Source organism: Ailuropoda melanoleuca, chromosome 1 (genome assembly GCF_002007445.2).
Source record: "Ailuropoda melanoleuca isolate Jingjing chromosome 1, ASM200744v2, whole genome shotgun sequence".
Taxonomy (NCBI): domain Eukaryota; kingdom Metazoa; phylum Chordata; class Mammalia; order Carnivora; family Ursidae; genus Ailuropoda; species Ailuropoda melanoleuca.
The window spans coordinates 89,823,265-89,843,598 of record NC_048218.1 but is presented as its reverse complement, the minus strand read 5'-3'; the positions used below and the strand labels follow the sequence as shown (position 1 = coordinate 89,843,598).

The window sequence follows — 20,334 nt, the reverse complement described above, 5'->3', positions numbered from 1 at the left end:
AATGTTGAGATCTGAAAGGCCGACAATGTGCACAAGAAATCATGACCTCTCTTCCACAGCTAAATATAATCAGGTAACAAATTGAATATAACACAATAACTAAAAACAGTAAGTTTACTAAATTTGGATCTGTTTTTTATGTATGTATAATTTTGGAAAGTAATCCAAAACTTTGAATATCTCCTCTGAGAGAAGAGAACACTTGGAAATACCCAAATCCTTTTGTTTAAGTGAAAGTTTTATCCCTGTGTTTTATTTTTTCCAGCTTGTTATGTTACATTGTGTAAGTTTAAGGTATACAACCTGTTGATTTGATACACTTAAATATTACAAAATGACCATCCCCAAAGCATTAGCTAACACCTCCACTGTGTCACATATTATCATTTCTTGTGGTGAGAACATTTACGATCTACTCTTCCTGCAACTTTCAAGTTCATAATTCAGTATTATTAACTATAATCATCATGCTATACATAAGATCCCCAGAACTTATTCATCTTATAACTGGAAGTTTGTATTCTTTGAGCAACATCTCCCTACCCAGGCAACCACCATTTTACTCTCATTCTCTTTGAGTTTGGCTTTTTTAGATTTCACAAATAAGTGATGTCATTCAGCATTTTTCTTTCTGTATCTGACTTCAAACTGGAAGTTTGTACCCTCTTACCAACCTATTTCCCCTACCTCCCAGCCCCAGGCAATCACTTTTCTACTCTGTTTCTGAGTTTGGCATTTTATTTTTTTAGATTCCACATACTAAGTGATAGCATGCAGTATTTGTCTTTCTCTGTCTGGCTGATTTCACTTAGCATAATATGCCCCCAAGGTCCATCCATGTTGCTACAAGTGGCAGATTTTCTTTCTCATGGTTGAATTAGTCCACCACATTTGTGAGCATGCGCGTGCTTGTAACAGAGCTGCTTTATTCGTACATCTGTTGATAGACATAGATACTTATTTTTTTTCTGTATCTTGGTTATTGTGAATACTACTGCAATGAATATGGGAAGTGCAGATATCTCTCTGATATTGTTTTCATTTCATCAGAGATATTGATCTCTAGCTTTCTTTTCTTGTAGCTTCTTTTTTTTCTTTTCTTGTCCTTATCTGGGTTTGGTACTAAGGTAATGCTGGCCTTGTAAAGAGAATTTGGGAGTGTTTCCTCCTCAATTTTTTTGGAAGTTTGAGAAGGATTGACATTAATTTTTTAAATGTTTGGCAGAATTCTCCAGAGAAACCAAAAAAATTTGAACCCAAAATTTAAGTTCTTACATATTACAGTGTTGGCCCTAAGCTCTAACTCCAGGTCCCCAAGAAAGCTGGGCCTTTCTTGTTGAGAGCCTTTTTTATTACTGTTGGCGATCTCCTTACATGTTACTGGTCTGTTCAGGTTTTCTATTCTTAATGAGTCAGTTTTGGTAGGTTGTATGTTACTAAGAATTTATCCATTTCTCCTAGGTTATCCAATTTGTTGGCATGTTTGCTCACAGTAGTCTTTTATGATGCTTTGTATTTTTGTGGTATCAGTTGTAATGTCTCCTCCATTTCTGATTCTATTTGTTTGAGTCTTTTTTTTCTTAGTTTAGCTAAAAATTTAATTTTGTTTTTCTTTTCAAAAAAACAGCTCTTAGTTTCATTCATTTTTTCTATTGTCTTTTTGGTCTCTGATTCATTCATTTCTGCTCTGATCTTTGTTATTTCCTTCTTTCTACTAACTTTGGACTTAGTTTGTTCTTTTTCTAGTTTCTTGATGTGTAAAGTTAGGTTGTTTATATGAAATCTTTCTTTTTCCTAATGAGTTTATTACAAAAACTTCCCTCTTAAAACTGCTTTTGCACTGTCGCACAGATTTGAGTATGCTGTGTTTTCACTTTCATTTGTTTCAAGATAGTTTTCATCTCCATTTTGATCTCTTTGACCCATTGGTTGTTCAGGAGTGTATTGTTTAATTTCCACATATTTGTGAATTTTCCAGCTTTCCTCCTATTATTGATTTCTAGTTTCATACTATCATGTTTGGAAAAGATACTTGGTATTATTTCAGTCTTCTTAAATTTGCTAAGACTTGTTTTGTGACCTATCATATGATCTCTTCTGGAGAATATTCTGTGTGCACTTGGGAAGAATGTGTATTCCGCTGCTGTTGGATGGAATGTTCTGTATATGTCTGTTAGGGCCACTGGTCTAAAGCATGGTTCAAGTCCAATGTTTTCTTATTGATTTTCTGTCTAGATGATCTATTCACTGTTGAAGTCCCCTGCTATTATTGTATTGTCTATTTCTTCCTTCAAATCTGTTGGTATATGCCTAATATATTTAGGTGCTCTAATGTTAGGTCCATATATATATATCTATGGGTCTACATAAAGATTTATATCATGGCATCATTCATAAAAGGAAACTGGGCACTGTGTATTTATCTACCTTTCATAACATCTATTTTCATCTATGACCTATTCTCTTCTTCACAATTTTTTGGAGATTATTTTATCTTCTTCTATTTTATCTTCTAAATGAATTGATCCCTTTATCATTAGGTATGGATATTACATCAGCACTGTTCTATGATTTTTTCCCCTGAAGTTTGTTACTCAGTTATGATAATTTGATATACATAGTAAAAAATGATATGGCAAGACTTTTGATGCATTTCTTTAAATATTTTAAATTTCTGTTATTTTAAAGTTGATATCAATATAAAAATCCATTTATAAAATAAGTACATTTTAACATTCTTTATATTCATGTGGCAGAAAATACAGTCAGTAAAGAGATACATAGGAAAATATTTAACCTTACCAAGAGTCAAGGAATGTAAAATAATTTTCAGGGTCCTGTTTTTCCCTCCAAAAAATTGTGAAGAAGAGAATAGGTCATAGATGAAAACAGATGTTATGAAAGGTAGGTAAATACACAGTACCCAGTTTCCTTTTATAAATGATGCCATGATATGAATCTTTATGTAGAAAAAAGTTCCTTAATAAAGATTGCTTTAAAAATTATATATATTTAAAATATATTTAAAAAGTTTCTTATACAAATTAAGATAAGTAAACATTATATCTAAATATAAATGGAACATTTAACCCTTAAAATAATTTAAAAAGCAGGATACTACCAAAAACAACTGCTTAGGTTATAATAAGAAATACGTATTATGACAACAATTAAGTTTAAAGAAATGCAAAAAAGTTTAAATACAACAACTGGAGGTAAATACACCCAAACCTCAGATGCATTTATGTTTATGTAGCAGAACTATGAATAATTTTAATTTCTTTTTATTACTTTGAGTTTTTCAATTTTCTTCATTCATTACTATATAATAATATTTTTTAAAATAATGTAGAAACAGAACTTCACAAGAATACCTAAGAACTGGCACCAGAACCATCTTATACCAGAAAAACCTGAGCTTTTATTGAAAGTTATATCTATTTACATTTATCTAATTATAAATTGTATTTATAAAGCAATCTTTTATATTTGTCTCAAACTGCCTGTCCTAACAGAAAGAAAGTTGGCTGGAAATTCTTGATTAAGCTCTATCATTGGCTGTCTACATGACCTTGGGAAAATTACCCAAGTTTCTTGACTCTTAGTTTCTTCATTTGTAAACTAATGGTTTGGACACAGGATCTCTAAGATTCTTTCCAGCTCCAAGAGCTACCAGTTATATGAGAATGCAAATACAAGGTAAACACATTACAAAAGGCACTTTTAATAAGGCTCTAAAGCCATACTTTTATAAGAAAAATGTAAAACCTACCATGAAAAAGTAATTTATGTGTGAAGAAAACAAGGAATGGTTAAGATATAGTATTAATTCAATAAGCGATCACAATCAAATCATAAAAATGTGTATTTGGCAAGAAATTCTATCATTGGGAAAAAACGTGGAACATGATTAAAGTCTTATAGATTTGTTACCCTAAAGTTATCTTTCCTTTTCTTTGGTAAAATAAATCATTCAGTTTTTGCAATATTCATGACTAACTCATTACAAATTACTTTATAAATGGATACACACACACATCAATATATACACACATATACTGTTTATTGTATATAACGGCCTATTTCTATTAAATGAAAGTCCCATTGATTTTAGAAATCACAGTACACACTCAGTGGGGTGTCTGCTTGAGATTCTCTCTCTCCCTCTCCCTTTGCCCCTACCCTCCTGCCCTGCTCCCTCTCTCAAATAATAAATAAGAAATAATAATAATAAATAACCTTAAAAATAAATAAATAGTATAGTTCTATACTAATGTTAATAGTAAATTAGCATTAAACAAAATATATGTAGAAGCAGGAGTTCCTTTTCATGAAAAGCTCCAGGAATTGAAGGTCCTATGAGCACTCTCCCATTTGCCTCAAGGAAGTCAGCCATTTTGTTTAGTTTCGGAAGTACTGGAGGGAAGGAGAGGGAGAAAACAGGGATCAGTTCTTTGAGGTGAAGATGGATTCTGACTTCCAGTGCATTTTTCCTGAACATGGTGGAGGCAGTTCTAAGAGGGAGGAAGTTCTCAGACTCCCATGCAGCGCTCCTGGAGAAGAAGCTGCTAAATGGGCACAGTTTGGGGATGCGTGAGGACTGAACACCAAGTGTCATGATTGGGGAAATGAAAAATATTCTTGTTCAAGCACAGTATAAAAGGAGTAGAGGTGTCTGCTTACAAATGATTTATGCAGGCATTGATAATTAACATTTCAGAGCTGATCAAAATGGACCAAAGACTAGAAGCCTTTCTTCCTTTTTTCCTAGATTGTATATGATGACCCAGATTATTTATGATCTAGAGAGGGGGTGGAGCCCCTTTGTCCTATCTTCGTTCTCCCATAAAATCAGTTAAATAAGGTGGATTAAATTTCCCATCAATCTTGATGAATAGCAAGCTTAGGCAGATATATCTAATTTAGAACACTAAAGAAAATGATGTTTTTTGTACCCAGTACCGTGGAGCAGATTCACATCCTTTATTAAAGTAGTGGGACCAGAGCTTCTTGGCTGGCTCAGTTGGAAGAGCATGTGACTCTTGATCTCAGGGTTGTAAGTTCCAGCCCCATGTTGGTTGCAGAGATTATTAAGAAAAAAAGATAAGAAACTTAAAAAAAAAAAGCAGTGGGGCCAGTATATTTTGACTCGGTCTAAGCTATTCAGGACCCATGGGAAAGAGACCACTGTGGGATCCCTGGTTCTGCAGAATGTGTCCACATTTGAGAGGAGATATAAAAAGGTAAACCAAGTGAAGCAGGTAGAGGTATAGCCCAGTAATGTGGTGTAAGCCAAGGACAGTGAACTACAATTTAGGTCTTCATTTGTATGGCTTAGAAAACAAAGCCTATGCTTAAATCCCCTTCTCTTGGTTCAAGAAGAGGAACTGTGCTATAATAACCATTTTTTTTTTTTTTCTGTCTTGAGGAATCCTAAGTCAAGTCAAGAAATCAAGCCAGAGCTTCCTCAAGACAGTACAATGTTGGGGGGCGCCTGGGTGGCACAGCAGTTAAGCGTCTGCCTTCGGCTCAGGGCGTGATCCTGGCATTACGGGATCGAGCCCCACATCAGGCTCCTCCGCTATGAGCGTGCTTCTTCCTCTCCCACTCCCCCTGCTTGTGTTCCCTCTCTCGCTGGCTGTCTCTATCTCTGTCAAATAAAATCTTAAAAAAAAAAAAAAGACAGTACAATGTTGGTTTTACTAAAAAATTCCTTCCTTTTGATAATCTTGTGATAATCAAACACAGTTGATTTTTCTTTAGGGATCTAAAATAATAAGATGGTAAATATATTCATTATAATCCTAACAAGATAATGGAATAGACCTATAGACTAGAAACTCAAGCTGGTTTTGTTTTTGTTTTTGAGACTTGCACTATTACTTGTAAAGTTTATGAATAGATTATTTATTTAATTTCTAATTTTAAAATTTCAGATAATTATATGAATTGTGGTTTCTACCACAAAGTATTCCAAGAGTTTCCAGGAAATGGGTCTTTCAACTTATGTTTCTTATTTTCATAGCATGGAAACATATTTGTTCTATCTGCTTTGGGGGAGAGTTGGTAAAAGACCTTGAATGTTCATGGGACAGTGCTTGGACGTATGCTGTTGATAACTAACAGGCAGCCAAGGGTTTGATAAGGAAAATGGCACAATTAGGGCTACTTTGTTTCCCTAACTTATAAATTATAAAAGTAATCCACTTTGATAATTTTAAAAATCAAGCAAGGTAAAAGTGCTGTCTAGAGGTATCTACTATATGATAACTTATTGGCTTTTAATTTCATGTTGGTGTTCCCAAGAGCAGTAATTTAATACATACAAATTCTTTGGTCAGTCAGATTCATGTGAAAAGGAAAAGAAAACGAACAAAAATATTTTAATTAGGAAAATGAAAAAATGTAATTTAAAAATATTGATAAACATCTCAACTCGATATGATACATACATAACAGCTCCATTTAATCTTCAAAAAGAGAAGCAGGCAAAATGTTAATGAAAAATTAGAGGAAATTATGCTTAATGAAGGAGAAAATAGCCTAATATTTTAATCACCTCTATAAAATAGGTTCAACTGTGTGTGAAAGAGAAAGTAAAAATAATGAGAGATAAAGCATCAGGTTTTTTTTCACATCTGTGACTATATCAAGCATCACAACTTTCATGTTAGTGTGCATTAGGGAAACATTTTTCTATTTTATACATATTACCATGAAATTACTTCTCTACTATGGATGGTTAGGATGCTGTATGGCCTTGTGAACTCCAGCTGTACAAAAAGAAAGGTGGTAGGATGAAATAGGGATTGTTCAGATAGAGATCACTGAACTCTGAGCTCCATGAGGGCAAAGTCTGCATCAGCTTGTTTCTCAGTTGTACCCCCAGTGCTTCGCACAGTGCCTGGTGTATAATAAACACCTCATAAATATTTTTGAGATAAATAATAATAATAATAGCTAGCATTTACTGAGTGCTTTCAGTGCACTATTCTGAACACTAATATTATTTTATACAGTCGTCACAAAAACTCACAAACTACTTCATAGCGTATCAGTGCAGGAATTTACAACTTATAGGATATGATTTCAAAGGCACTAGGAACTAAAAGAAGTTTATAGTTTGTTCATTATAGGGCGAAAGTTAAGAACTTTCAGAATCATACAATTGCCTGAATTTTAGGTTTCTTCTCATTTACCGTTGTCCAAAATATGGAACTTCTTTTCCTGTCTGTGCTCTCTGGTCCTTAGCATCTCACACAGTTTACTTGGTCCCATATGCTTGCTACAATTTCAATAGCTCAGTCATCATGGGTTTAAAACCTCTCTTTGGCTTTCAGCAAGCTGACTATGATATGCAAGACCTTCTTTGTATTTATCCTAAGTTGGGTTTGCTGATCTTTTGGAAGTAGAAACTTTTTCTTCTGGCAAAAGCTGTCTATGTCTTTTGTCAAATTTGAGAAATTTTTGGCCATTGTTTCTTAACAAAGGGACTCCAATTATACATGATGTTTTCCCACAGGTTCCTGAAACTCTCATTTTTTTATCCAAAATTTTTCTGTCTTGTTAATATTGAATAATTTCTATTAATCTCTTTACTCTGACACCTACATTCTACTGTTTAGCCCACCCAGTTAATTTTGGATTTTAACCATTAATTTCCCATTCCAGAAAATTTTGAAAAAAGAAAACAGATTCCATTTTGTTCTTTTTAAAAGTATGTTTACTGAGGTATTACTTACATATAGTAAAATTCATGAGTTTTGACAAAGGTATACATTTGTGTAGCTATTACCACAATCAAGACATGAGCACTTCCCCCATCCCAAAAAGTTTTCTTGTGCCATTCTGTAGTACGCCTGTCTCCTCAACCTCAGCCTCTGTCAATCACCCATCTGTTTTTTGTCCCTATCTTTGTCTGTTTCAGAATGCCATATAAATGGAATCATATGACATTTAGCTTTTTGTCTCTGGTTTATTTCACTTAACTTAATGCTTCTGAGAGTCATGCTTTTTGTTGCACGGAAATTACCGAGTAGTATTCCACGTTTAGGATGTACCACTATCCGTTTATGCATTCACTAATGATATACATTTAAATTTTTTCCAGTTTTTGGGGCGCCTGGGTGGCTCAGTGGGTTAGGCTTCTGCCTTTGGCTCAGGTCATGATCCCAGGGTCCTGGATTGAGTTTCGCATCAGGCTCCCTGCTCAGCAGGGAGTCTGCTTCTCCCTCTTCCTCTGCCCCTCCTCCCTGCTTGTGCTTGCTCTCAAATAACTAAATAAATAAAACCTTTAAGAAAATTTTTTTCCCAGTTTTTAGCAATCATGAATAAAATTTCCTCAAAAATTCTTTTTTTTAAAAAATATTTTATTTATTTATTTGACAGAGAGAGAGAGACAGCCAGTGAGAGAGGGAACACAAGCAGGGGGAGTGGGAGAGGAAGAAGCAGGCTCATAGTGGAGGAGCCTGATGTGGGGCTCGATCCCATAACGCCAGGATCATGCCCTGAGCAGAAGGCAGACGCTTAACAACTGCGCCACCCAGGCACCCCTCAAAGATTCTTATATATAGGAATGGGATTGCTGGATCTTATGCAATTGTATGCTTAACTTAAAAAAACAGATTTATTTATTTATTTTAGAAAAAGAGACAGAGCGTGAGCAGGGGGAGGGGCACAGGGAGAGGGAAACTCAAGCAGACTCCCCGCTGTACGTGGAGCCCAAAGCAGGGGCCAGACATGGGGCTGATCTCACCACTCATGAGACCACCAACTGAACCAGAACGAGTCAGCTGCTTAATCGGCTGAGCCACTCAGGTGCCCCTCTTCTCCTATTTCAATTCAGGTTGACTTTTATATGTTTTATATATGGGAGTTCATTGTGACGTTTCATTTGAAGAACTATTCCAAAAGCTTGAAAACTTAACTATAGAGAACAAATTGATGGTTTCCACAGGAAAGAGGTGATGGGGATTACAGAGTGCATCCATCATGATAAACACCAGGTGATGTATGGAAGTGTTGAATCACTAAGCTGTACACCTGAAACTAGTATTACACTGTATGTTAACCAACTGGGATTTATTTATTTTTTATTTTTATTTTTTTTTTTAAATATTCTTTTTTTTTTTTTAATATTTTATTTATTTATTTGACAGAGATAGAGACAGCCAGCGAGAGAGGGAACACAAACAGGGGGAGTGGGAGAGGAAGAAGCAGGCTCATAGCGGAGGAGCCTGATGTGGGGCTCGATCCCAGAACGCCGGGATCACGCCCTGAGCCGAAGGCAGACGCTTAACCGCTGTGCCACCCAGGCGCCCCCCAACTGGGATTTAAATGAAAACTTAAAAAAGCATTGATAAATGACTAAATTGTCATTATAGCATGTAGATAATATTTAGAAATTTTAAAATCTTTCCTCCTTTCTTCCTTTTCGTTTTTCATTCTTCATTTCTTCTTTTGCTTATTCTTTATTTAAAAAAATTGAATACCTATTATGTGGCAGTTACTGACCTGGTTACTGGAAATATCTCAGGGAACAAAACAGGCACAACTCTCTGCTTTCATGGAGCTCACATTCTAGTATGGAGAGACAGACAATAAACAGTGACACAAGTGCCAATAATAATGGCTATGAAATTAAAAAAGAGGAAGGCAAAGGGGACCAGAGGTGTCTGGGGAGGGGCTGCAGTTTTGGTTGGGGTAGCCACCTACGCTGATTGAGACAGTGCATTTGAGCAAGAATTGAAGGAGAAGAGAAAGAAAGTCATGCATTTATGAGAGAAGAACATAAAAGCAGAGGAAACAGCCTGAGTTAGGAGCATACCTCCCATGTGTTTCTTACACGAAGAGCAGCAAAGAGGCCGGAGTGGCTGGAGGTAAGTAAAACTGTGAAGGGGAGAGGAGCAGGTGATGATGTCAGTGAGGATTGTGTTGGGGCCATAAAGTCTATTGTGAGACCACCGGTTTTAGAATGGAAGAAATGGGAAGCCATTAAAGGCTTTTGAGCATAGTGACAAGATCTGACTTATGTTTTAACAGGAATGCTTCAGTGGCTTTACTGAGAATAGACAGTGGAGGTTAAGGGTGAAACTGAGGAGATGAGCTAGTAGCTACTGCAATAATTCAGGTAAGGGAAGATGGTAGCCTACAAAAGGGTAATGGAGGGGCTAAGAACTGGTCCACTTCTGGATGTATTCTGAAGGAGGAACTGACAAGATTTGGATTTGTAAAAGCAATACATCTGGGCATTCTTGGTCGCAAGCAATAGAAATCATTTCTATCTTGAAGGAAAAAAAATTAGTTTTTTGCAGAATCAGTGTAAGGATCAACTTTGGGAAATGGGCAAGAGCTAGAGAGGAGTAGTAGGTAGGGGAAACACTAGCAAAGATTATTTGACTCAAAGACTCTGGTCTGCACACTGCTGTTGCTATTGGAATGCATATGATCCTTACTCCTTTCCATATCTTTAGCACGTGCTAAACATTTAAAGTCCTATGAAGAGAGCATCTGACCGGCAGAGCTTTAATCATGGGAAGAATGTGGCCCCATTCATATCTGTGGTAACAGAGAAGCACTACCTCTCACTAAAACCATATTCCATGAGGGATTTCTCAAAAGGGAAGTTGGATTATTATTAGGAAGAAGGGTTAAATGCTGAACAGCCAGGAAAACAATTGTCCACTAAAACATGATGACAAAACATTTGAAAATTACAAAAAAAAAAAAAAAAAAACCAGGAAAGGAAAGGAAAGGAGAGGGAGATATAACCCCAAATGCTATTGGCCAGATACGAACACTAAGAACATTTTTTTGTATTTCTTCATAGTTAATTTTTTTCTATACATCGGATTTATATGTACTTACATCGTGCATTTAAACATCATTTAAAATCTCATGTTTTAAATAATTTTCCCAATGAATTTCTGTTATTTTTTACATGTAATTTTTTAAAAAGATTTTATTTATTTATTTGTTCATTTATTTATCTATTTATTTGAGAGAGAGAGAGAGAGAGCATGAGAGAGGGGAGAGTCAGAGGGAGAAGCAGATGCCCTGATAAGCAGGGAGCCTGACTCAGGACTCAATCCAGGGACTGCGGGATCATGACTTGAGCAGAAGGCAGACGCTTAACCAACTGAGGCATCCAGGTGCCCCTCTTACATGTAATATTTCCTTCATTATCAAACCCACAGTTAAACTGCTCATTGCAAATGGGCATACAATTGAGGTCAAATAGTCAGCATTTTTTGGATGACCTGGCTTCCATTTTTATTTCACCTGCATTAACAAATCCATTTTTGCCATTCATTTGAACAGCAGCAACAAAAATACTGCTAAGTACAAAGTATTCAAATTGTTGTCATAGCAAATACTATTCTACAGCGATGAAGTCGCTGTCAAAACTAAACTGGCAGACAGTATTACTTTAGAATACCTCAGCTATTTACAAGTTAGTTGATAGTGTGAAGAGGTAATTTATGAGTGTCAGTGTATAATGTATAAAAGTGTAGGTTGTAGGAAAACTGAATTTTTGATATGGATAATGGCCTATGTTCATAAACTATTAAGTCTTACCTGAAGCAGTTCAATACCATCAGCATTAACTCTCTTCTATTCTTAGCTGGACTGGCTGTGGTACAAAAATCATTCAATTCTTGGGTAATGTACTTGAATGTAAGCAATGCAAATTATTTTATCCTTGATATAAATTTATTAATTTTGGAAAAATACCACTTAATTTTTCCTGAAAAACTGTCATAAATAATGGGTTAAAGTTAAAATAAGAGAAATTTTCTTTAGTATCTTTGGAAAAAGCATCACTGATATTATAATAAAAATAAGTTCATTCATTCATTAGTTGAGTTACTTGTTATTTCAACAAATACTTAATTGAATGCCTTCTGTGTGCTAGGTACTGTGGTTAAACTGGTTTTGATAGCATAGGTGGTTAGGAAAGACCTTCTCAGGAGTGGTAAAGTGAGCAAATGCTAAAGGATGAATGGAAGTTGCCTACTCTAGGTTAAAGGAATGAGGATCAGAGGGATTGGTAGACAGAAGTGCAGGTGCAAAAAACCTTGAGAAGGAAAGCAGGTATAGAACTCAAAGAAAGTGAACATGGTATAAGATGAAGCTGGAAATATAGGTAGAGGTCAGACCATGCAGGCTTAGTAGGATTGAAGTGTTTTAAAGAGATGGTGCTACAATGAGTTTGTGTTTGTATAATGTCACTCTGAATGCAGGTGGAAGAATGGATTAGAAAGCAATGTGTATGCTTAGGGATCAATTACAATGTATTCATGAAGCACTTACTGTATGCCAGGAACTGTTGCTAGGTGCTGAAGATACATAAGTGAACAAGACCAATAAGGCTCTTACGTAATTGAAAGTATCTCAAGGCTTTCAAAGGTAAAAAAAAAAAAAAAAAAAATATATATATATATATATATGCTTATATATATGCTATATATGCTATATATACTTATATATATAAGCATTATGAATAACGATATAGATACTTTTATAAGTATGATGTAAAATATAAAATTTAATATTTATAAATATTAATATTTTAATATTAATATTAATATTTTAATAAAGACAGAATAGCTTAATGAAAATAAAACATTTGATCTTGATTTTGCCACTAACTAGTTACCTGACCTTGGCAAAGAAATATAACCTCTGTGGTGCTGGCCTTGGTAAAATTCTTCTGTACGATAAAGAATGAGATAACGAGCTGAGATGTTTTTCCCACATCTAAAAATTTTTTAATCAAATTACACAACTTGAAATAATAGCCTCATCATATTTGGAAACCTCTTGCTCCATAAAGCAAAGCTAATTCTCTTTGTCCAAATGAAACTTTTTAAGTGCTAAATCTGTATAGTCTTGGAAATCTATGATAAGTGATTTATAGCCTAATGATTCATATGAATAAAGCTACAATTCATATCCTAATTACTGGTTATTAAGGTATCTAAAATGGCTCCTTCTGGCTTCCAGTGATTGTAATTTCTAAAGCTTGCTTACAGGCAGAGATGACAGCTCAAAAGATGCTGCATTATAACCTGCTTGGAAATATGACATTTCCATTGGAAAATGTTATTGATTCCAAGAAAGGACAGAATTCCAAGGCTACTCATTAAAATTTTTGAAATAAATATCTTAAGTGATAAGTTCTTAACAGGGACTGAATCTTTGTATCTCGTGTGGCATTATATATATAGGTACATATTTCAAAAATGCTTTGAGGAGGTAAGGATGGTGCTAGAAGGAGAAAAACAATTACAAGAAATCTGTGACATCACAATGTTAATATTTAATTACAGTAAAATATTCAATTCTATGATGAAGTATTTAAATCTACTATAAAATAGAATTATTGGTTGGTAATATTTCACATTTTAAAACTTTTCTTGTCACTCCACATGAAAGCATTTTATTTTTAAAATTTTTTTCAGGATTTTATTTATTTATTTGAGATAGAGAGCAAGCAAGTAAGCATGAGTGGGGCCGGGGCAAGGAGGGGGGAAGGCAGAGGGAGAGGGAGAAGCAGACTCCCTGCTGAGCAGGGAGCTTGAGGAGCCCAATGACGCAGGGCCAATCCCAGGACCCTGAGATCATGACTGGAACCCAAGGCAGACGCTTAACCAACTGAGCCACCCAGATGCCCCAACATTTCACATTTTTAAAATAAAATCTAGAAATTGTAATATATTTCATTACAGCTTTAGGTAATAAAATCAAAAGTCCACTACAACAGATATTGCCCATTTATTGCAACAGATTTAATAATTTTTCAGATATACTAGTTCTTATTAGGTTGAGTATGAGGTGGGGAAAGATATCCCGTAACTCAAAAGTAATTTTCCTAACTCCCCATTCTCTGCTGCTCTGAAGCAGCTGAAAGAAGATGGAGATGGAGGGTGAGGGGATGGAGGAAAAAGAGGAAATATGATTAAGAGGGAATGAACTAGAAGAGGAACAAGGCTGTAGGGGTCAAGAAAGAGAGTCCAGAGTGTCACCCAATTTGGAGATGGAGGTGGGAAAGCTGATCCTCCAAAGGGAGAATCTCAGTAGTTCTATCTTTCCCATTTATTTTCCCCACATCTAAATTTTTATCCCCCATCTATAGAAATTGTTTTATTGCTTGGGGGAAAATATGTCATACACTACTAAGTACTAAAATTCAGTTATATTTCTTTAGTATTTTGTATCTGAAACCTGTTAATTTGGTATACTAGGAGTTGTGGATGACACATAAGGATTATTTAATGGTTTATTCTTTCAAGTTACTCCTTATTTTGATTTATCTATCTGCCCCATACAAACAGAGGTTGACACATAAATTTAGTAACCGTATTTCCAGTGAAGGGGCCTGGAGAAAGAGGCTAACATTTAACGTAAAGAATCTTAGCTAGGACCTGCCTTGGAAGGGGACAAAAGCCTGGCCAAGGGCAGCAGCAAGAGAGCCATGTCTTGAGACAAGTGGAGACATCTTGAACATAGCAGGATTTCCTTAAAGGAGAAAAGGAAGAATAGATTTGGTATAGAAGTATATTAGAGGTATATTAGAAGTATATAGAGGTATATTCCCCTTCTGGTAGGGAAAGAAAGCAATGGAGATCTTGGCTGTATCAAGCTTGGAGCTTGGTTGGAGAGGAGGGTAGTTTATGGCTGGGGTAGGGTGGGGCAAAGGGAGGCATAAGCGCCATTGCTTCTGGGGTCAGGGGTGAGAAGGCAGGTGGAGAACCATCAGTCCCATCAGGCAATTATACAGGGCCCCTTAGTTGAGATAACAGTGGTAGTAAAAGTAGTAGTAATATTAACAGCTAACATCTCTTGCATGTTTACCATATGCCAGAATATATATATATATATATATATAGGTAGCCTCCATGCCCAATGTGGGGCTTTAACTCACAACCCTAAGATTTACAGACTGAGCCTGCCAGGTACCCATCTTATTTTTTTTTTTTTTCAGGCACCCATCTTAATTAAATCCTCATAACAAAACTATGAAGTACTATTAGACCATTTTATACAACGGCAAACTGAGGCATAGAGAGGTTAAGTAACTTGCTTGAGGTTACATGGATAGGAAATGTAAAAGGAGGTTGTTATATGGTAATGAAATGGAAGAAGATTGTATTGTCTATTTGTTAGTCAAATTGCCATACATCCCTTAAAAGAAATCAAGTATGGCTTTTTCTAGGCTAGCATACATTTTGTGCAGTGATATTGCATGGTCATTAGATTTGGGTGCGAAGCCAGTTTAATGGAGCAGTGCACAGAGGAAATAGGCTGCTCTCTTCACTAGCTTAATATGTTCCACTGATGAGAATTTTTGGAATGCTGGGCACACCCTGGTTTCAGTATGCAAGCACATTCCAAAGTGAAATTTCAATGACCACTTTCTTTTGCCTTAACAATTATCACAGCATTATAATGAAGGGTGACTGCAAATATTCTTCAGTTATAAACAGGGAAACCAATAATTACCACACTGTGTCACTCATTTTTTGGATTACATTACATACTTTTCAGTCATTCTAAAGTGGCCTGACAAAATTAGGAAACCTTGTAAATTCTCACCTGTTTGACATGGTCAGGAGTGTTCTATTCCAAAGTACAAGTTTTCCTTCTCTTACTGGGATTTAAGATTTGGACAACGGATTTCCCTTTCTTCTCAGAGATTAGGTGGGAACTTGCAAAACCTATGGGGGGGGGAAGTATTTTTAAGAGATAATGTTATAGAGTATTATATTTAGAAATTGAAGAAAATAAAAGATTGTTTTCACAATAGCTATAGTAATTACAGGACAAACGATAAATTCTTGGCTAGACTTTACAGGAAAGAAAAGATCTCACGGTGGCCGGAGGAGGAAGCAGGAAGCAATTAACTTTGGCTCCAGGAGATTCTAGAATCTCCTGACACATTTTTAAATTTGTTCAAATATAAACTTGTATTTTAAAAAAATCCGAGAAACACTAAGAATTTATTCTAATCAACGGTGAAATTCCCCAGATCAGAGCAGCACTTACACATATTAGAATTCAAATAAGCGGCTGCTAATTTGAAGTCCACCTGGAGAGCCCTGGAGTTTCCCTGTCCATGGCCCTGCCACACCAACACAACCACCAAAGTCAAAACCTCTGAAGCCAACTTTAAGTAACATTCCTAAAGCAGAAAGCACGCAGACAGGAAAATCTTTCAGCTCCGAGCAAACAGTGAAGAAAAATTCAATCGTGGGGGCACTGATTTAATTAAAGGATTTAGTGACGCTTAAAAAAAAAAAAAAGCTGGCGGGGCAAAGGAATCCACTCAAACTTGACTCAGGAAATGGGAAGTTCCTTTAGTAAACAAGCGGTAGCCACAGACACACCTGCCACTCCCAGAGAAGCCTAGAGGCTACCACTGCCACCTCCCGGTCACATCCGGGCACTTCTCTACAAATTCCTGGCGTTCGGACGTGCGAGCCGTTAGGTTTATTTGAAACACACGTAGAACCAATCAATCGGCGCCGGCGGGGAGGTGGGAGGAAAGCAGGGACCAATCACCGCCCCTCTGGAGACCGCAGCCTATGGGAAGGAGGTTGACATCACGCGCCAATCGGCATGGCTTTTAGAGAAAGAGGCTCACTTTTTGAATTGGTTGTGGCTGACACCCGCGAGGAATGGCGGTACGAGTAAGGGGAATCAGTGCTTGAACAGGTGGACTTCCGAGGCGTTTTTTGAGAGTGGTGAGGACTTTGTGGATGTGGGTAGGGGAGGTGGGAGTGGGCCAGCTTCCCCGGAGCAGCGGGCCCCTTCTGTTGTCCGACGGCCCCGCCCCGATGGCCGCGAATTCCGGAGCACCCCTGCTCAGGCTTCCTGGCTCTGGGAACTCCCCCACTGCACTCCCAACAGCTGGGCAATGACGCGTAGTGGGATCCCGAAGTCCTCCAGGTTATTGGGCATCTTCATCCCTCACCTGGTGAGATATTTCTTCCGGAAGAATGTTTGGGTGAAGTGAGGGAGTTGGGAAGAGTGGTCTCGACAAGCCGCCTTGTCCCTGCGGTTCTGGCGGCCCACAGCTGCTGTCTTTGGGGGCTTATCTCAGTGCTTAGTGGTTTCGCTCTGGGATTCTTCTTGGTGTCTTCTCTGTAAGAAGTTTACTTTTTATTTTTAAAAACGCCAGCCCATTCCGGCCTCCGCCTAACCACCGCCCCCACCCCCCCCGCGTGCGCCTTCCTCCCGGGTACAGATTTGTTTGGCTTAGTGGTTAAAAGTGCAGCCTCTGGGATCAGCCCGTGTTTGAATCCCTGTTTTACTGACTTGGGTGCTTACTTGACCTCTCTTTTCTAGGCTTCTTTATGAGATGGAGACAATAATAGTACCTGCCTCTTAGGATGGTTTCAAAGATTAAATAAATAAAAGACTTAGAACAATGTCTGCCACATACTAAGCGTTAAATAAATGTTAACCATAATGTTTATAATGTTAACACTAATGTTATTATTGTCAGTAACACTACCGTCATATCCAGTATTTAATTTAGCTCCTCTGAAAGATGATTGCCTAAAAAAATAAGTAAAAGGAAACCTAAAGTATTTGTGCAAGTGACAGATTTTTTCTTTGAGATGAAAAGAGGCATGTGTTATTTAGTCAAAAGTTGCTTGAGTTTGTCCTTGGATGAGAAATAAGCTGTATAGGTTTATGAACACTGATCCTATTGTGTTACAAGTTTACAGAATACATGAATGTGAAAAAGTGATTAGTGTATTTCTGTTAGTAATCAGAGTGTTGGATGTCATCAACTTTCCGTGCAACTCTTTTTTCCTAAAATTTGAAGCTATTTCAGCAATAAACTGCTCAGATACAGTATTATCAAAGACAATTTTAATTTTTAATTACCTATTTTGTTGGCCTTTAAACAGACATAGGAGAAAAATGTAAACTCATAAGATGTTTTTGATTATTAAAATCTCCCTCCTTCATTCCTTAAAGTATGTTAGTTCATCTCTTGCCTTTTTTTAAGGTTCTTTTAAGGGAACTTTGAATGATAGCTTTTGTAGAGCCTTTTCTTTTTCACTAGAAACCATTGAGTTTAGGAGACTTAACAAAAAAAAAAAATAAGGGCTGGATAGAATTTGTCATTGATTCTAAATAGAGACTTATTAACAACTGTTGGGGATGCCTGCGTGGCTCAGTCGGTTGGGCATCTGCCTTTCGTTCAGGCCATGATCCCAGGGTCTTGGGAAGGTTTCCCTCATCTGGCTCCTTGTTCTGCGGGGAGCCTGCTTCTCCCTCTGTCTGCAGCTCCCCCTGCTTGTGCTCTCTCTCTCTGTGTCTTTCTGACAAAAAACAACTGTTGGGGCATTCCTTTGGAGAGCCTTAGAATAATGTTTGATATGGATGTATGGTAAGACAATAAAAAATGTCCACATTATGAATATTATGAAAGTTAATAATTGTCACTCATTTTAAGATGTCATCTATTCAGTTTTCATCACAACTGGATTTGAGTTGTGCTATTATCTTTTTCTTGGATGTGGAAACTGAGTGCAGAGTTGAGACAGGAGGCTGGGTCACCTGGCTTTGAAGTCTGCGCCGAACAATTACGCTTAGGTCTTTGGATATTATCAGTGTGCTCATCTTCGCACTACTTAGTATCACCATCTAGAAATGATTCTGATGATACCTTAACTGTATGCTGTTTCTCCACAACATATAGTTTATTTAAACTATTACCTTGATAAAAAGCTGGTGGAAGATATTTGTATATTTTATTAATCTAAAAAAGAGGGTACAGTAAATCAGACATGTACCAGATAAAGATAGGGCCTTCTCCAATATTCTGGAAATTAACTTCAAGATAATAACTTACATTATAACCTCGATTTGAATTGATGAAAATTCATTTAACTTTTTCTTTATTCCCTGTTTGCGTAACTTTTCAATTCTTAAGTCCTGGAAGTCATTAAAAAAAAAAAAAGGTTTCCTTTAATGTCCGGAATCATATTGGCACTAACCCACTTGTAATTGTCTTGTTAAATCTTTTAAAGGAGAGGTGAAAGTAAAGTAATAAGAAAATACAGATAAGAGAGCGGTCTACTTACATATGAGTTATATAGAGACATCCACAGAGAAAGAGTCAAGAACAGTGGGACGGGAGTTGAAAGATGTGCTAGTTGGAGAATTGAGTACTATTAAATGTAAGTAGGTGTGTGGAGTATATTGTGATCTGTGTAAGAAAAATTGCTGAGAAATGTGGCTAGGACATACAGTATGTGGACTGAGGGAATTAAACAGGAGATGAGATTGAAGAGTTAGGCTAGAATCAAACTGTAAACCTGGTGGTGAATTTGGACTTGACCCTCTAGGGAAGAGTGCTCATAGAAGTTCGTAAGCAGGGAAGTGATATGGTCACATTTGTTTTTAGGACCGTAACCCAGGAAACCATATGGAGAGTGACCTGAAGAAACTGATGATAAAGTTGTTTGGAGCTGTTGTATTTGACCAAGTGGCCATTGTGGCAATGAGCATAGAGAAGTGGGGCCAGGTCTCAGCTGCTATGTCAATAAATTAATAATCAGAGACAATCCTATGAGGTCCCAGAGTACTTGAGATAGGATTGATAGGAATTTGGGGGAAGGCAAATAAAGCAGAGGAAAGAGTAAGGGTAGATCTAGTTTTTGACAGGGATTATTTGAGGGATGATGGTAGTATTTGTAAGTGAAGATAGGGAGAACAGTGTGTTGGTTGAGGGCAAAGGGGTAGAGGACGAGGCAGATAGATTATTTATGACTACCTTCTGAATTTTCATTATATGTCAGGTAATGTTCTGCGTACTTTTCATACATTGTTATTTTTACTATATTCCTATGAGTTAAGTAATAGTAGCTTTATTTTACAGAAGGGGAAACTGAGGCTCAGAGAAGTTGAATGACATTTCTTTGGTTTAGTATTAAGAAAAATGAGTAATGATACTTTTTATAAATTCTAGATATAAAAGTAGATCCTCTAATGCATGTTTTTGCCCAATGCTCATGTATTTTTATTCAAACCTTATTTTTTTCAGCCAACGTAGAAGATTACTAAGAATGGCTGACAATAGTGTATTAACATCTACTACTGGGAGGACAAGCTTGGCAGACTCCTCTATTTTTGATTCTAAAGTTGCTGAAATTTCTAAGGAAAATGTATTTATTGGATCTGCTTCGTATGTTGAAGGTAAACCTGTTAATCAGCTTCAAAACACATCACTATTTTAATCCTAAACTGACTAGGAATTTAGGAAATTTAACTGGAATGCTGTTAAGCTAGAGTACAGTTATTCAGTAAATACTT

General features: G+C 36.6%; 1 protein-coding gene across 1 annotated transcript in view; it reads left to right on the top strand.

The window, feature by feature from the left end:
• The first annotated feature begins 16,577 nt into the window (after window positions 1-16,577).
• Window positions 16,578-20,334, top strand: part of ECT2 (epithelial cell transforming 2) — a 58,351-nt gene continuing 54,594 nt past the window's right edge. Inside the window, 2 exon segments of the mRNA XM_034662728.1 lie at window positions 16,578-16,685; window positions 20,066-20,217. Of these exon segments, the coding sequence (XP_034518619.1) occupies window positions 16,621-16,685; window positions 20,066-20,217 (217 nt within the window). The 5' untranslated portion in view covers window positions 16,578-16,620.